Raw genomic sequence first — 19,670 nt, 5'->3', positions numbered from 1 at the left:
AATCCTTGTGTAGATTTGTCTGTACCTTTTCTTCCAATACTGATTGTCATATTTCTCCCACTTTTGGATGCAATCGTGCGACCCCTGTTTTGCCAAGCTGAATCTATGGGAAGCAGCTCACAAGACACTTTCCTCTAAAAAATAACGTTGTCCAATACACAACATCATCAAGTTCTGAGCGCATTTCGAATCTCAAGAAATGACATCATGATAGAATTTTATCTTGAAAAAAAAGCATGCTTTGTTCTTCAGTGTTCTTTGCGATTTATTGCACAGCAATCTTATATATTGTAATACACTCCACTGGGTCTCAAGTGAAACATCTCATTTGTCAGTATTTACCGTGGTTCAGTCTGTGTCCTTTAGTTTATACATCATCAAAGCCATATCATGTTTCAAAACACTATACTGTTCACCTTGTTGACTTTTACATCAAAACAGAAATAGCAAAAGGTATTTCATAGGTCTGGAGGGCCTCAATACACTAGCATGGTTTCATGTCCTCTTGAATGTCAGGGTCACCAAACACTTGTACCTAATGTCACAGACAGACTGTGTAATGTTTCAGCGATGGTCACAGAACACTTGTACCTAATGGTGCAGACAGACTGTGTAATGTTTCAGCGATGGTCACAGAACACATGTACCTAATGGTGCTGATCTACTGTGTAATGTTTCAGCGATGGTCACAGAACACTTGTACCTAATGTCGCAGACAGACTGTGTAATGTTTCAGCGATGGTCACAGAACACTTGTACCTAATGTCGCAGACAGAGTGTGTAATGTTTCAGCGATGGTCACAGAACACTTGTACCTAATGGTGCTGATGTACTGTGTAATGTTTCAGCGATGGTCACAGAACACTTGTACCTAATGGTGCTGATGTACTGTGTAATGTTTCAGCGATGGTCACAGAACACAAGGGGGCGGTCCGGTAGCCTAGTGGTTAAAGCGTTCGCTCGTCACGCCGTAGACCCGGGTTCGATTCCCGACATGGGTACAATGTGTGAAGCCCATTTGTGGTGTCCCCCGCCGTGATATTGCTGGAATATTGCTAAAAGCGGCGTAAAACCATACTCACTCACTCACTCACACAACACATGCAGCCATTAATAATTGTTGATAAAGGTGTTCACATGTAGCCCTGTCATAGTGAACCTGACACAACAGTTTCCACCAAGACTTCTGGAAAGGAAAGCCATGGAACAGATAATGTCAAATGTTCCTGAGATGATATCATTTGTGGGATATAGAAATATTTCTCCAGCTGGGAATGTTGTTGCATTGTGTGACTTCAGGAAGCTACTATTGACTTGCTGGTTCTTCAGTTCATGTGTGTATCACTGGTCATTGACTCACACACAATCAAAAGGAACACATTGCAAATATTTTTACACCTGGAGAAGAGATCTGATTTCCTTCACTCCTTTAGTCATCAATATAGTTCGGTACTACACCACACAGGCCAAGGACTAAAAGCCACCATTCACTATTGGTTCTGTATTTCAAGGTATTATATCAAATAAATGATGAATAAAAAATAATGACATAAAAAAATAGAATTTTTGATATCACAAAATTACACTGTTTGTGATTAAGATATCTAAACATTAATTTGTGATTAGTTTACAAGTTGCATATTATTATTGACTGGTTTTTTTCAAAAACCTTGTATATTTCTGTATGGTGAAATACTGCCAAGTATATTTTAAAAATATTGCCCCAAATACTGACCATTATCTTATTATATTTTGCAGTAGGAAGTACTTTTTTGTATATCATGAATTAATTATACCACTGATTCCTGTTTAGATTCTTTCTCCTCTACTTTCAACCGATTTTATCTCTATGGTACATTTATGTAATTACTCTCTCCACCTAATAATGAAGTTGAAATTCATGGACATCTGAAGAACATAATTACACATATATACAGCTAAACATTTGGAAAATACATCAAAAGATGGATAGGTGGAAACTGCCATAATTCGCCTATGTTGTTAATTTACCACTATCAGGAAAGCCCCAGGTACATGATTAGCACTTCCTGTAGTTTGTGATAAGATGTATGTTTGTACTGACATTATGTAGGTGGGAACTGATAGTGCCTGTTTTTTTACTGACCTAATTCAATGGCTGGTCCAAGAATAGATGGACTGAGATCTCAGTGTGATGAATTACTATTCGTGTGGAAGTATTTATGTATAAGTTTCAGAAATGTATGTGTAATGCAATGTTCTGATAAGTATTTTCTGTTGTGTCGTATAGGCTTGATATCACAATGTCTTGTGTAAACATTGATGTTCCAGTAAATAAACACTGATATTAAGGAATTCTAAGCATGGCAGTGGCTGTGCAGTTTTCAGCCGGAATTGTGAACCAGGTGTAGGCAGGCATGGCCACCTGGTCTCCATCACCGGCTCCCGCTGGAGCCTTGGAATGTCTCAAACAGGATCACCCAGCTCCTGTCGGAGCCTTGGAATGTCTCAAACAGGATCACCCAGCTCCCGCCGGAGCCTTGGAATGTCTCAAACAGGATCACCCAGCTCCTCTCGGAGCCTTGGAATGTCACAAACAGGATCACCCAGCTCCCGCCGGAGCCTTGGAATGTCTCAAACAGGATCACCCAGCTCCCGCTGGAGCCTTGGAATGTCTCAAACAGGGTCACCCAGCTCCCGCCGGAGCCTTGGAATGTCACAAACAGGATCACCCAGCTCCCGCTGGAGCCTTGGAATGTCTCAAACAGGATCACCCAGCTCCTGCCGGAGCCTTTGAATATCTCAAACAGGATCACCAGGCTCCTGCTGGAGCCTTGGAATGTCTCAAACAGGATCACCCAGCTCCTGCTGGAGCCTTGGAATATCTCAAACAGGATCACCTGGCTCCTCTCAGAGCCTTGGAATATCTCAAAAAGATGACCCGGCTCCTGTCGGATCCTTTGAATGTCTCAAACAGGATCATCCTTCAGCACTTGACTTTAGTGGGACATTTGTCACAAACAAGAGGAAGACACTTTCTTGATAATTGCACTTCCATGTGAACCTCATGTCATTGATGAAAGCTCAGTTTGAAACCTGACATGGGCACAAATTGTGGTGAATCCCCCCTTAAGATAACTGCAATATTGACAGATACAAATGAAACCCAATTCAGTCATTCACTAGTATGACTGTCAATCCATGTGACCCTTCCAAGATATAGCCTGCTAGCAAAATATTGGTGTAATCAAGTTTTGTCCAAGTTTCCTGACCCTGAATGAGATGGTGAGTGTGTGGTTGAGACTATCATCGTATGGCAGACAGTACAGCAGGCCATGTTTAACGTATAAAGCTCATGCTTAGTATGAGGATGATATTTTGAAAATCATGTTAAAACTGTGAATATGTAATTTAAATGTGAATATTGTGATTTACTTGTTATCAGTCCACCTCACTGATACACAGCCGACATTATGGGGATATGTGGGACATTCAGCTGACACTAACTGATGATGCAGGCTGACAGATACTGTCAAGATAGAGATATACACATGTAGATTACTCCTGGTGAGCTGTCTGACTCGGGGCCCTTGCTCAGGGTGATACAGAGGTGTTCTGCACCTGTTACCTTGAGACCTGGCAGTGTCGGCTGACTCAGCATGAGTGTCAGAACCATGGGTACATGGCGCTAACATAATAAATTGATCATGTATCACAGCTTCTGATGCCAATCTAGATCCTCCAATATCTGTATCAGCAAGATTATAGTATACATCTATGCCAGGATTAAGCCAGACATTGTAGAATCAGTATTGACTGTTGTTTCATGAAGTAGACATTGTAGAAGCAGTATTGACTGTTGTGTTTCATGAAGTAGACATTGTAGAACAGTATTGACTGTTGTGATTCATGAAGTAGACATTGTAGAATCAGTATTGACTGTTGTTTCATGAAGTAGACATTGTAGAAGCAGTATTGACTGTTGTGTTTCATGAAGTAGACATTGTAGAATCAGTATTGACTGTTGTGTTTCATGAAGTAGACATTGTAGAATCAGTATTGACTGTTGTGTTTCATGAAGTAGACATTGTAGAATCAGTATTGACTGTTGTGTTTCATGAAGTAGACATTGTAGAATCAGTATTGACTGTTGTGTTTCATGAAGTAGACATTGTAGAATCAGTATTGACTGTTGTGTTTCATATCTTTCAGGGCTACTTGGAGTACCTGGAGAAACTGTCACTCAATTATGTGAAAGAAGAAGACCTCAAATGTCTGTTCAGCAATATACGGGATATTTACAACTTCGGGAGGTGCGTATACATTTTACACCCACCCTCCTAGAATCTAGACCAGCGGTCCCAGTCACCCGAAACTGTCTGTTGCAGACGTTATCAGGATAGGACAAGTAGCACTGTCCATCACTTCAGGTAGCACATTATCTGTATACATGTATGTAAAGAAATCAAAATGACCACACTGTCTTACTTGGAACCTATTAAGTTTATTGCAACATGACTATATTATACTGGGACTGCACATTTCAAGGCCTAATTATGAATTTTGCCTATTTTGGTTGAGTAACATTTTATCAACATGTAAGCCCAGGGCTTAAAAACGAAATAGGACAAAAGCATTTTTGGAAAAATGGATATATTTTTGTAATGAAACAATATTCACAAGGGGATTGACATCGTAACATACGACATGATTTTCAAGAATATGTTCTAAAAGTTAACAACAAACCAATATATCAGAAGGGATGGGGTGGAGTTAGTGCTGACATATGGATGGGGTGTGGTTAGTGCTGACATATGGAGGGGCTGGGGTTAGTGCTGACATATGGATGGGGTGTGGTTAGTGCTGACATATGGAGGGGGTGTGGTTAGTGCTGACATATGGATGGGGTGTGGTTAGTGCTGACATATGGATGGGGTGTGGTTAGTGCTGACATATGGAGGGGGTGGAGTTAGTGCTGACATATGGATGGGGTGTGGTTAGTGCTGACATATGGAGGGGGTGTGGTTAGTGCTGACATATGGAGGGGGTGTGGTTAGTGCTGACATATGGATGGGGTGTGGTTAGTGCTGACATATGGATGGTGTGTGGTTAGTGCTGACATATGGAGGGGGTGGAGTTAGTGCTGACATATGGAGGGGGTGGAGTTAGTGCTGACATATGGAGGGGGTGGAGTTAGTGCTGACATATGGATGGGGTGTGGTTAGTGCTGACATATGGAGGGGGTGTGGTTAGTGCTGACATATGGAGGGGGTGTGGTTAGTGCTGACCTATGGATGGGGTGTGGTTAGTGCTGACATATGGAGGGGGTGGAGTTAGTGCTGACATATGGATGGGGTGTGGTTAGTGCTGACATATGGAGGGGGTGTGGTTAGTGCTGACATATGGAGGGGGTGTGGTTAGTGCTGACATATGGAGGGGGTGTGGTTAGTGCTGACATATGGAGGGGGTGGAGTTGGTGCTGACATATGGATGGGGTGTGGTTAGTGCTGACATATGGAGGGGGTGGAGTTAGTGCTGACATATGGATGGGGTGTGGTTAGTGCTGACATATGGAGGGGGTGGAGTTAGTGCTGACATATGGATGGGGTGTGGTTAGTGCTGACATATGGAGGGGGTGTGGTTAGTGCTGACATATGGAGGGGGTGGAGTTAGTGCTGACATATGGAGGGGGTGGGGGGGAGTGCTGACCCAGGGATGGGGTGGAGGGAATACTGACACAAGGATGGGGTGGGGGAGTACTGACACAGGGATGGGGTGGAGGAGTACTGACACAGGGATGGGGTGGAGGGAATACTGACACAAAGATGGGGTGGGGGGAGTGCTGACACAGGGATGGGGTGGAGGAGTACTGACACAGGGATGGGGTGGGGGGGAATACTGACACAGGGATGGGGTGGGGGAATACTGACACAGGGATGGGGTGGGGGGGAGTGCTGACACATAGATGGGGTGGGGGGAATACTGACACAGGGATGGGGTGGGGGAATACTGACACAGGGATGGGGTGGGGGGGAATACTGACACAAGGATGGGGTGGAGGGAATACTGACACAAGGATGGGGTGGGGGGAATACTGACACATAGATGGGGTGGGGGGAATACTGACACAGGGATGGGGTGGGGGAATACTGACACAGGGATGGGGTGGGGGGGGAATACTGACACAAGGATGGGGTGGAGGGAATACTGACACAAGGATGGGGTGGGGGGAATACTGACACAGGGATGGGGTGGGGGGGAATACTGACACAAGGATGGGGTGGAGGGAGTACTGACACAAGGATGGGGTGGGGGGAATACTGACACAGGGATGGGGTGGGGGGGAATACTGACACAGGGATGGGACGGGGTGAGTACTGACAGGAATGGGTGAGTGTGTCCAGAAAATACAGGGCAGGAGGCTACATTTATGTATAGTAACACAGAAGTATAGGTACTGGGAAATCCATACATGGTGTTAAGTTTCTGCAGGAATGGTGGTATATTCATTTGTTTATCTTGCCTGCTGAAAGATGTTCCACAGCCTGATAAACATCAAAGTGAAAGAGCATTATATGAGGTTATAAGCCACAAAACATGTACAGACCAACAGCTGCTGTACCAGGCACCCTGCTGCAACTGCCCCAGCAACGCTGAAATATCTGTGTCACATGACGATGAAAGTATATATGTGAGGATGTCAATTGTCAATATTTTAATTCTGTGGTTTACATGTCGGAGCAGCAGATTGCAAATGTTTAACATATTGACACGTTATGAATAAGAGAAATGTTGTGTAGGATACATATGTTTTTTGGGTGTAACATTTGCCTCGATATGAAGGAAAGTGAAATAATGCATGGTGTGTAGCAATGTATTACACAAGGCGTGATGTGGTGTCTGAGTTACGTGTCATGTGTTGGTTGCAGGTTGTTTCTGTGGGAGCTGGAGAAGTGTGATGGGGACCCCGTCCAGGTGGCCGAGTGCTTTGTCAAGAACAACGAGGGCTTTGTCATCTACACTGACTACTGCACCAACTATCCTAGGTGGGTTCCCGGGCTCCTCACCCAAATCCAAACATATTCTTATGATTATTACATAGAATGTCACTTCCTGTGAAAAACTCAAATTAAACACATGTACACCAAGCAAAACTATTGAATAGCATTGATTTTTAGATTATCATATAAGTTTTATTTGTTTTCTTGAAAAAACTAATGATATGTTGTACTTGCTGATTTTTTGTTAAATAATATACTAGGCTGTCATTTGTAGAGGATAAAAGTGAGCTGTTGCAAGTATCAGCTACACTCTAGAAATGCTCTCTTGGAATAAGACCATCCGTGTCAAGGTAGTTGCCATCTAACAGCAAGTGGGAAATTGACTTTGTCAGGATGAGAAATATTGACTTAATGAAACTAAACATTGGAACAAGTACCTCCTGAAAACTCACAAATTTGTCTCTGGCAACTGACAACAATGTCACACTTTCTCACCCACACACTTTCTCTCAAATCTTATTCACATGATAATACACTTTCTCATCTTGGAGCAGCCACACCCTTCCCACAAAAACACAAAATTATCTTTGCTCCATAGCGATTACACAAGAGAATTGCCACGTCTCATTGTGTTTGCTTTATCATGTGTTGCCCTTCACTGCTAGCTGGTTCAGAAGGACAAAGGCAAGACAGTGTGTGTTTGTCGGCATAACACACCTGGCATGTCCACGGCCCATCAAACTAAAGCTATTATACTGCAGACTTACTATTTAATAACAGTTTGAGATTGAGATTTCTACCAGTTAGCAATGTATTGAAGAAAATTTAAAGGAACATTGTTGAACTATACATTAGGTTAGTGTTTTCACAAAGAGTACAGTATTTGCCGTGTTAGCACCCTGTTCTAATAAGTGCCCCGCTCCAATTAGCATCCCCTGACCAATAAGCACCAATAAGCATCCCTTGACCAGAAGGCCCCTCCTGACTGAATGGTGTGCCAATATGTAAGTATTCTTTATGAACACCCCCACAATGAAAATTATGTTTATTAGTATTAGTAACTATTATCGAAAGTATTTTGTTTCATCGATGTTTGAACTAAGTTTGTTCTTTAGTACTTGATATCTGATGACAACTTAGTATGTTGATGCTTCTGGGTGTTTTTAAATCATGCATAAAATAATTTCCAAGTGTGACGTCACACCTTTATCTCATGCTTGATTCAATTCTCAAACCAAGACAATAGACTCCGCACAGCAAAGCTGACAGCCCATGCGCTGCGCAGAATAACTGGCTTCAGTCATGTTTTTATTAGAGGCAATTGGAGAGAAAGCTTTGTTTTTTCCAATCTCATTAAAATCAGATCTTAGTTCTCGCTACCACTAAACAAAGATCTGAGGACATCCCATTACAGGTCACGTCAGACCGACCTTTGCTTACTTTGACCAACCAATGGAATGACTAACAAGAGGTCGACAACAGCCAATCAGAAGGCAGCTTAATTGAGCTTTACGGCACAAGTTTCAAACTGGTGACTACGCTTCGAAACATATTTGGACATGTACTAGATTAAAAAATTAAAAACTGATGATTTACAAAATACTAATCGCCAACTTGATTTGACAAGAAGCCTGTGTTTATCAAAGTCTAGATTACAATATAAATGCTGGGCATATGAATCCAAACACCCTCCTATCCAGAGTTCCTTGTGGCCTGCCTATAGATAGTACCTCTGTCACATGGTCACATCTTACAGTCCATTCAAGATATAGCACATGTTGTTCATCTTAAGTCTACACATTTAGATAAACATATGTGACGAAATGTTTAATTTCATTGAGAAAATATAATAAAACATGAAAAAAATATTTCAATTTGCTTATTTATGCTCCATTTGCTACAAACAAGAGAAAGGTTTGGTCACATGATAAGCCTTCATCCTCATTGTGGTCATTGGAGTTGAAACTTTTCTTGCAGAATATGACAAGCTCAGGGTTATCGGCTATTGCTTCAGAATGTTTGATATATTGGCCCTTTAACTCGCTGTGCATGGTTTTAATAAAACATCCCCCTTTGGCATTTTCTAAGCATCTGAGGTTTTTATTATGGCGAATACGGTGTCAGGTTTTAGGAAACCTTCACTTCCGATGGTAACAGTCTCTGAACTGTTGATGAAAAACATTCAAAGGCGTTAACTTTACAAATAAACATTTTTCTTTTTCTCAATGGGTGTCTTGTAATAATTTCTTGACAAGGCAGTGTGTTGAGTTGCTGTATTTGCAGATGTTTATGGTGTCATTGTTCACCTGACTGCCAATCCCTCTGTTTGTTCTGGGATGCGGTAATTGTCTCTCCTCTGTGTACAGTCACAGGAAAGTTATTTAAATTAGTGGTATCAGAAATTACCGCTTAGAGAAAAGATTATGCATTAAAGAGATTTTGTTACTCATGAATTAATAAAAAAAAATATTGTGTAGGTATTAGAAACACTCCACTACAATAAGGTACCAGATTTTATGATAACTGTGTGTATATCAGTATGTGATATTTCCAATCCAGTCCCTTTACACCCGATTCTGTTTAGTATATTGAGTATTTACCTTTTACAATGGTGGAGTAATCCCATGTTTATAAACCTCCATGAATTCAATGGGAATAGTAGAACAATGAAGTGTCACTGAAATTAACTGAAAGTTTGTATCTATAATATGTGTACTTATCTATATTTGACTTGCATTTTATACAGTGCCGTGGAAGTACTGACTCGCTACATGATGGATCCACATATGTCCGAGTTGTTCAAACAGCGTCAAGTGGTCCTGGGGCATGGACTGCAACTGGGGGCGTACTTACTTCGCCCTGTGCAGAGGATACTCAAGTATCACCTGCTGTTACAGGTATGTTGGGGGTTGGAGGTTTGTAGGGAGGGATTGGGGTTGGGTGTGGTGGCTGCTGTTGGCAGGCAATAGCATGGGATGGGGAAATGTGGCGGGTAGCCGATAGGATGGGTACCATGGATCGACATGGGTAACAGAGGTGGGAGAGTTAATCGTGTTTGGGTTTGAAGTGCAAGATCACATTTGTATTGCGTTTTTCTATGATGTGTAATAGACGTGTAAGATCTGCTTGTTAGATACCATTTTTACGAAACGAGTGGTCTTTCTATGGTATCTGACCGAGCAATAGCGAGTTTCGTAAAAATGGTATCCAACAAGAAATGAGTGTGGTATTTTATTTATTACCCACGTTAAATATGTAAATACATAACAACTTTCGTTCATCAACAGACCAAATTGAAACCGGTTAAAAATCTGGTGGTGCACGAATATTGATATATGCCCAAATATGGGCATTGTTGGCATTGTAAATGTCTGTCGTTTTCATGAGATCTTTCAGTTCTATCGTTGCGAAAGTAAATTATGTCTCGCAATTTTTTTATGAATGAAAAAGTCCTTGTGTGGCAGAGGTCATGGTTATCCAATCAAAACGAATAAAATGAGGTCAACCTTAGTAACTTACCACATCTATCTTCACCACAGGGGTAATAATTAAGTAGAACTTGGTGCATGGGTAGTCGATATAGTTGGGTTCCCCATAGGATACTTAAGTAGAACTTGGTGTATGGGTAGTTGATATAGTTGGGTTCCACATAGGATACTTAAGTAGAACTTGGTGTATGGGTAGTCGGTATAGTTGGGTTCCACATAGGATACTTAAGTAGAACTTGGTGCATGGGTAGTCAGTATAGTTGGAATCCACATAGGATATTAAAGTAGAACTTGGTGCATGGGTAGTCGATATAATTTGGTTCCACATAGGATACTTAAGTAGAACTTGGTGCATGGGTAGTCGATATAGTTGGGTTCCACATAGGATACTTAAGTAGAACTTGGTGCATGGGTAGTCAGTATAGTTGGGTTCCACATAGGATACTTAAGTAGAACTTGGTGCATGGGTAGTCGATATAGTTGGGTTCCACATAGGATACTTAAGTAGAACTTGGTGCATGGGTAGTCAATATAGTTGGGTTCCACATAGGATACTTAAGTAGAACTTGGTGTATGGGTAGTCAGTTTAGTGGGGCTCCACATAGGATACTTAAGTAGAACTTGGTGTATGGGTAGTCTGTATTGTTTGGCTCCACATAGGATACTTAAGTAGAACTTGGTGTATGGGTAGTCAGTATAGTGGGGCTCCACATAGGAAACTTAAGTAGAACTTGGTGCGGGCGGTTGGGTAGCCTAGTGGTTAAAGTTTTCGCTCGTCACGACAAAGACCCGGGCTCAATTCCTAACATGGGTACAATGTGTGAAGCCCATTTCTGGTGTCCCCCGCCGTGATATTGCTAGAATATTGCTAAAAGCGGCGTAAAACCATACTCACTCACTCACTCACTAGAACTTGGTGTATGGGTAGTCGGTATAGTGGGGCTCCACATAGGATACTTAAGTAGAACTTGGTGTATGGGTAGTCAGTATAGTTGGGTTCCACATAGGATATTTAAGTAGAACTTGGTGTATGGGTAGTCAGTATAGTTGGATTCCACATAGGATATTTAAGTAGAACTTGGTGTAGGGGTAGTCAGTATAGTTGGGTTCCACATAAGATACTTAAGTAGAACTTGGTGCATGGGTAGTCTGTATTGTTTGGCTCCACGTACGATATACTTAAGTAGAACTTTATGTATGGGTAGTCAGTATAGTGGGGCTCCACGCAGGATACTTAAGTAGAACTTGGTGCATGGGTAGTCGATATACCATATTGAGGAATCCTATTGTGGCCATTAGTCAGCCTGTTGTAGAAGCAGCCTTTATCTAAGGATGTGTGTATCATGGTTTTTCTTGATGGACCATGTTTGACTTGGCCTCTGCACCTTTTCTATGTTCTCCAGTAAATGCCTGAAGTTAATTTAAGGCAATGCCTTGGCTTTCATTAGGAATTAATATTTCAGGCTTTTGCTGCTCTCACTTGTCAAAGGTACTTACACTGGTATTTATGTTTCAGAACATTTTGAAGTTTTTTGACAAGGACAAAACAGGATACGAGACATTGAACAAAGCATTCAAACACATGACAGAAATGGCTCACCACATCAATGAGATGAAGCGGAAACATGAGCATGCTGTGCGCATCCAAGAGATACAGAGCCAGCTGGAGGAGTATGGGGGTGAGGACCTCATCCGACTAGGGGAACTCGTCCTGGAGGTAAGTACACAAGAGAGCTCAAAACTCAACACTGAATAAATGTAGATGCTGCTTTAATGCTGTTCCCTGTTGGAGTGATCTACAGTGTGTGTCTACAAGTGAGCGGTGTGTTGCAGGGGCCGTTCCGTGTGTATGGTGCCAAGGCATCCCGCCAGGTCTTCCTGTTTGAGCGGGAGATCCTCATCAGCAAGAAGAAGGAGGGTGGGATGCTGGGCTGCAAGGCATCCATACAGGTAACTCTTCCAACACAACAGTTGAGCCTAAATAAATGAATTAGTATATTGTCATCCCCTCCCACCTCACTAGCAAATGCCCCATCTCACATAATGTTATTGTCCTCAAATATCTACAGACAGAGACAATTGCTATGTGTGTTCCCTTCGTTCTTAATGGATGCAGTGCATCCCATTCAAGCTCGGGTCTGTAACATACCTATTTCACACATTCTTGTAATGTCCCTTTGTACACATACTGATCTGTGTGTTCCCAGCTGGCCAACCTGATGCTGGTGGAAGTGATCCCCAATGAACCTCTCAGTTTCCACCTCATACCCTTCGACAACCCCCGGGCCCAGTTCACCCTGCAGGTAGGTCCACACACTAGTCAGTCAAAACTGTTTGAATGTTGGTCATTTAAGGATACCTGAATGTATATGGTGTAGGTATGACCTTATGCTGACTTGTTCCCTGTGCAGGCGCGGAACATGGAACAGAAGCGGCGGTGGTGCCAGGAGATCAAGCGCCTCATTCTGGAGACCTACAAGGGGAAGATCCCGGACAAGGTGAAGAGCCTGGTGATGGAGCTGGGCAGGAACCATGATGATGGTGAGGGGAGCTGCCTAGGTTGGGATGTCCTCATATTGGTATACACACCAACTTGTCACTGGACAAATTGTCTTAATAGTGACAATGTACATAACAGTATATCAATAATAGAAATACAGTAAACTATGTTTATAATTAACTGACGGATTAAAAACAAACTTATTTTTTGGTTCTTGACATTTGCTATATATGCTGTATATATGCTTATTATAAACAAAAAATAGTGGTCCCTTTGAGTGTGTAATAATCATAGTTTACTGTATAGCAATCCTCTAAGTATAATTGGGCTATGGTTTTGTTGTGGTTTGTAGCTATTTGACTGATGGTGATGTTTCAGACTATGTGAACAGTGAGAACCTTGACCCAAGGCGGAGTCACCATACGGCCCCAGAGTACCTGGAACGTCGGCGAGGGCGGCGGAAGTCTGGTGGAAGACTGCCAGGTAAGGGGAGGCAACCCACCCATACTTCTTCTCAATACATGGCAAGGGCATTGTGGATATATTAAATTTACAGCTAAATGGCTCTGTCATACTCCTAGCTCTTGATTATAAGGCATGTGACCAGCATAAGTCACCAGAGATGGGTTCTACCCTATCTTAGACATGGCCTTTTTGTCAGCTTATTTCGGTCCCTTGATTTCTTTTTTGTTTACATTGTAACTTGGATAGTGCGCACCTCTTTTTCAAAATCCTGTATCTGCGTCTGATAGAGCTGCTTGTCCTCTATGGGCAGATGTTGGTGCACGGTCAGTGAGGTACTCAGTAAACCATGAATGAGCCTCTATTTCCTTGCCATGAGTCAGTAGAATCTAAAGATTGATCTTTTCATTTCAGATCTGTTGAAGCCCCAGAAGGGAAAAAGAGGATCATGTAAGTTGATGTTGGAGGACACACTTTGTTGCCTAGTCGTTTCTTCTTGTAACTTATGTAACAAACACAGCCATCGCTATGTTATGTTGGAGGTCACACATTGTTGCCTAGTCGTTTCTTCTTGTAACTTATGTAACAAACACAGCCATCACTATGTTATGTTGGAGGTCACACATTGTTGCCTAGTCGTTTCTTCTTGTAACTTATGTAACAAACACAGCCATCGCTATGTTATGTTGGAGGTCACACATTGTTGCCCACAGTCTTTCCTACTTGTAACTTATGTAACAAACACAGCCTTCGCTTTGTTATGATGGAGGTCACACATTGTTGCCTAGTCGTTTCTTCTTGTAACTTATGTAACAAACACGGCCATCGCTATGTTATGTTGGAGGTCACACATTGTTGCCCACAGTCTTTCCTACTTGTAACTTATGTAACAAACACAGCCATCGCTATGTTATGATGGAGGTCACACATTGTTGCCCACAGTCTTTCCTACTTGTAACTTATGTAACAAACACAGCCATCGCTATGTTATGTTGGAGGTCACACATTGTTCCCTAGTCGTTTCTTCTTGTAACTTATGTAACAAACACGGCCATCGCTATGTTATGATGGAGGTCACACATTGTTGCCCAGTCTTTCCTACTTGTAACTTATGTAACAAACACAGCCATCGCTATGTTATGATGGAGGTCACACATTGTTGCCTAGTCGTTTCTTCTTGTAACTTATGTAACAAACACAGCCTTCGCTATGTTATGTTGTAGGCCAAACATTGTTGCCCACAGTCTTTCCTACTTGTAACTTATGTAACAAACACAGCCTTCGCTATGTTATGTTGAGGGTCACACATTGTTGCCCACAGTCTTTCCTACTTGTAACTTATGTAACAAACACAGCCTTCGCTATGTTATGTTGTAGGCCAAACATTGTTGCCCACAGTCTTTCCTACTTGTAACTTATGTAACAAACACAGCCTTCGCTATGTTATGTTGGAGGTCACACATTGTTGCCCACAGTCTTTCCTACTTGTAACTTATGTAACAAACACAGCCTTCGCTATGTTATGTTGTAGGCCAAACATTGTTGCCCACAGTCTTTCCTACTTGTAACTTATTTAACAAACACGGCCATCACTATGTTATGTTGGAGGTCACACATTGTTGCCCACAGTCTTTCCTACTTGTAACTTATGTAACAAACACGGCCTTCGCTATGTTATGTTGAGGGTCACACATTGTTGCCCACAGTCTTTCCTACTTGTAACTTATGTAACAAACACAGCCTTCGCTATGTTATGTTGTAGGCCAAACATTGTTGCCCACAGTCTTTCCTACTTGTAACTTATGTAACAAACACGGCCATCGCTATGTTATGTTGGAGGTCACACATTGTTGCCCACAGTCTTTCCTACTTGTAACTTATGTAACAAACACAGCCATCGCTATGTTATGTTGGAGGTCACACATTGTTGCCCACAGTCTCCTTCCTACTTGTAACTTATGTAACAAACACAGCCTTCGCTTTGTTATGATGGAGGTCACACATTGTTGCCTAGTCGTTTCTTCTTGTAACCTATGTAACAAACACAGCCATCGCTATGTTATGTTGGAGGTCACACATTGTTGCCCACAGTCTTTCCTACTTGTAACTTATGTAACAAACACAGCCTTCGCTATGTTATGTTGTAGGCCAAACATTGTTGCCCACAGTCTTTCCTACTTGTAACTTATGTAACAAACACGGCCATCGCTATGTTATGTTGGAGGTCACACATTGTTGCCCACAGTCTTTCCTACTTGTAACTTATGTAACAAACACAGCCATCGCTATGTTATGTTGGAGGTCACACATTGTTGCCTAGTCGTTTCTTCTTGTAACTTATGTAACAAACACAGCCATCGCTATGTTATGTTGGAGGTCACACATTGTTGCCCACAGTCTTTCCTACTTGTAACTTATGTAACAAACACAGCCTTCGCTATGTTATGTTGGAGGTCAAACATTGTTGCCCACAGTCTTTCCTACTTGTAACTTATGTAACAAACACAGCCATCACTATGTTATGTTGAGGGTCACACATTGTTGCCCACAGTCTTTCCTACTTGTAACTTATGTAACAAACACGGCCATCGCTATGTTATGTTGGAGGTCAAACATTGTTGCCCACAGTCTTTCCTACTTGTAACTTATGTAACAAACACAGCCATCACTATGTTATGTTGGAGGTCACACATTGTTGCCTAGTCGTTTCTTCTTGTAACTTATGTAACAAACACAGCCATCGCTATGTTATGTTGGAGGTCACACATTGTTGCCCACAGTCTTTCCTACTTGTAACTTATGTAACAAACACAGCCTTCACTGTGTTATGATGGAGGTCACACATTGTTGCCCACAGTCTTTCCTACTTGTAACTTATGTAACAAACACGGCCATCGCTATGTTATGATGGAGGTCACACATTGTTGCCTAGTCGTTTCTTCTTGTAACTTATGTAACAAACACAGCCATCGCTATGTTATGTTGGAGGTCACACATTGTTGCCCACAGTCTTTCCTACTTGTAACTTATGTAACAAACACAGCCATCACTATGTTATGTTGGAGGTCACACATTGTTGCCTAGTCGTTTCTTCTTGTAACTTATGTAACAAACACAGCCTTCACTGTGTTATGATGGAGGTCACACATTGTTGCCCACAGTCTTTCCTACTTGTAACTTATGTAACAAACACGACCTTCGCTATGTTATGTTGGAGGTCACACATTGTTGCCCACAGTCTTTCCTACTTGTAACTTATGTAACAAACACAGCCTTCACTGTGTTATGATGGAGGTCACACATTGTTGCCCACAGTCTTTCCTACTTGTAACTTATGTAACAAACACAGCCATCACTATGTTATGTTGGAGGTCACACATTGTTGCCTAGTCGTTTCTTCTTGTAACTTATGTAACAAACACAGCCTTCACTGTGTTATGATGGAGGTCACACATTGTTGCCCACAGTCTTTCCTACTTGTAACTTATGTAACAAACACAGCCTTCACTGTGTTATGATGGAGGTCACACATTGTTGCCCACAGTCTTTCCTACTTGTAACTTATGTAACAAACACGGCCATCGCTATGTTATGATGGAGGTCACACATTGTTGCCAACAGTCTTTCCTACTTGTAACTTATGTAACAAACACAGCCTTCGCTATGTTATGATGGAGGTCACACATTGTTGCCCACAGTCTTTCCTACTTGTAACTTATGTAACAAACACGGCCTTCACTGTGTTATGTTGGAGGTCACACATTGTTGCCCACAGTCTTTCCTACTTGTAACTTATGTAACAAACACAGCCATCGCTATGTTATGTTGGAGGTCACACATTGTTGCCCACAGTCTCCTTCCTACTTGTAACTTCTGTAACAAACACAGCCTTCACTGTGTTATGATGGAGGTCACACATTGTTGCCCACAGTCTTTCCTACTTGTAACTTATGTAACAAACACGGCCATCGCTATGTTATGATGGAGGTCACACATTGTTGCCCACAGTCTTTCCTACTTGTAACTTATGTAACAAACACGGCCTTCACTGTGTTATGTTGGAGGTCACACATTGTTGCCCACAGTCTTTCCTACTTGTAACTTATGTAACAAACACAGCCTTCGCTATGTTATGTTGGAGGTCACACATTGTTGCCCACAGTCTTTCCTACTTGTAACTTATGTAACAAACACAGCCTTCGCTATGTTATGTTGGAGGTCACACATTGTTGCCCACAGTCTTTCCTACTTGTAACTTATGTAACAAACACAGCCTTCGCTATGTTATGTTGGAGGTCACACATTGTTGCCCACAGTCTTTCCTACTTGTAACTTATGTAACAAACACAGCCTTCGCTATGTTATGATGGAGGTCACACATTGTTGCCTAGTCGTTTCTTCTTGTAACTTATGTAACAAACACGGCCATCGCTATGTTATGATGGAGGTCACACATTGTTGCCTAGTCGTTTCTTCTTGTAACTTATGTAACAAACACAGCCATCGCTATGTTATGTTGGAGGTCACACATTGTTGCCCACAGTCTTTCCTACTTGTAACTTATGTAACAAACACAGCCTTCGCTATGTTATGATGGAGGTCACACATTGTTGCCCACAGTCTTTCCTACTTGTAACTTATGTAACAAACACGGCCATCGCTATGTTATGATGGAGGTCACACATTGTTGCCTAGTCGTTTCTTCTTGTAACTTATGTAACAAACACGGCCTTCGCTATGTTATGATGGAGGTCACACATTGTTGCCTAGTGGTTTCTTCTTGTAACTTATGTAACAAACACAGCCATCACTATGTTATGTTGGAGGTCACACATTGTTGCCCACAGTCTTTCCTACTTGTAACTTATGTAACAAACACAGCCTTCGCTTTGTTATGATGGAGGTCACACATTGTTGCCTAGTCGTTTCTTCTTGTAACTTATGTAACAAACACAGCCATCGCTATGTTATGTTGTAGGCCAAACATTGTTGCCCACAGTCTTTCCTACTTGTAACTTAAGTAACAAACACAGCCTTCGCTATGTTATGTTGGAGGTCACACATTGTTGCCCACAGTCTTTCCTACTTGTAACTTATGTAACAAACACAGCCTTCACTGTGTTATGATGGAGGTCACACATTGTTGCCCACAGTCTTTCCTACTTGTAACTTATGTAACAAACACAGCCTTCGCTATGTTATGATGGAGGTCACACATTGTTGCCCACAGTCTTTCCTACTTGTAACTTATGTAACAAACACAGCCATCACTATGTTATGTTGGAGGTCAAACATTGTTGCCCACAGTCTTTCCTACTTGTAACTTATGTAACAAACACGGCCATCGCTATGTTATGTTGGAGGTCACACATTGTTGCCCACAGTCTTTCCTACTTGTAACTTATGTAACAAACACAGCCTTCGCTATGTTATGTTGTAGGCCAAACATTGTTGCCTAGTCGTTTCTTCTTGTAACTTATGTAACAAACACAGCCATCACTATGTTATGTTGAGGGTCACACATTGTTGCCCACAGTCTTTCCTACTTGTAACTTATGTAACAAACACAGCCATCACTATGTTATGTTGGAGGTCAAACATTGTTGCCCACAGTCTTTCCTACTTGTAACTTATGTAACAAACACGGCCATCGCTATGTTATGTTGGAGGTCACACATTGTTGCCCACAGTCTTTCCTACTTGTAACTTATGTAACAAACACAGCCTTCGCTATGTTATGTTGTAGGCCAAACATTGTTGCCTAGTCGTTTCTTCTTGTAACTTATGTAACAAACACAGCCATCGCTATGTTATGATGGAGGTCACACATTGTTGCCCACAGTCTCCTTCCTACTTGTAACTTATGTAACAAACACAGCTTCACTGTGTTATGATGGAGGTCACACATTGTTGCCCACAGTCTTTCCTACTTGTAGTACCTTATGTTAAGAGTATCCTAATGAGATACAATGAAATCATTGAATCAAAAATGAAAAATATATGTTTCATTTGTTTCCCTTTCTGTTCTTTCTACAGCTGGAAACAGGAAAGTAAGTATATATTTTAGTACTTATATATGTACACTTTACAGTCTGCAGTTTCCAGGACAGTCTCTTCACTCTAGAGAACATTGTTAAACAAACTACCTTTCGGAATATCATATTGAACATAAAATATGTGAGAAAAAAAAAAACATATCGAAAAAAAATCAAATATTACTTAAGCAATGGCAAAGGTTTC

The 19,670-nt window shown here is 41.7% G+C and overlaps 1 protein-coding gene across 4 annotated transcripts in view; it reads left to right on the top strand.

Annotated features, from left to right (window-relative positions):
• The window catches only part of LOC139444318 (uncharacterized), a 110,743-nt gene that overhangs the window by 83,584 nt on the left and 7,489 nt on the right, over positions 1-19,670 (top strand). For all 4 annotated transcript variants that reach the window (XM_071225252.1, XM_071225254.1, XM_071225256.1 and 1 more), the window contains 10 exons: positions 4,192-4,292; positions 6,909-7,025; positions 9,727-9,877; positions 11,985-12,185; positions 12,302-12,418; positions 12,676-12,771; positions 12,880-13,009; positions 13,347-13,451; positions 13,845-13,880; positions 19,467-19,480. In XM_071225252.1, coding sequence (XP_071081353.1) covers positions 4,192-4,292; positions 6,909-7,025; positions 9,727-9,877; positions 11,985-12,185; positions 12,302-12,418; positions 12,676-12,771; positions 12,880-13,009; positions 13,347-13,451; positions 13,845-13,880; positions 19,467-19,480 — 1,068 coding nt within the window. The remainder of the gene's footprint in view (positions 1-4,191; positions 4,293-6,908; positions 7,026-9,726; positions 9,878-11,984; positions 12,186-12,301; positions 12,419-12,675; positions 12,772-12,879; positions 13,010-13,346; positions 13,452-13,844; positions 13,881-19,466; positions 19,481-19,670) is intronic.

This window comes from Haliotis cracherodii, unplaced genomic scaffold (genome assembly GCF_022045235.1).
Source record: "Haliotis cracherodii isolate W230 unplaced genomic scaffold, xgHalCrac1.p SCAF_5, whole genome shotgun sequence".
In the NCBI taxonomy this organism is placed as follows: Eukaryota; Metazoa; Mollusca; class Gastropoda; order Lepetellida; family Haliotidae; genus Haliotis; species Haliotis cracherodii.
This window is presented reverse-complemented; position numbering and strand designations above follow the sequence as displayed.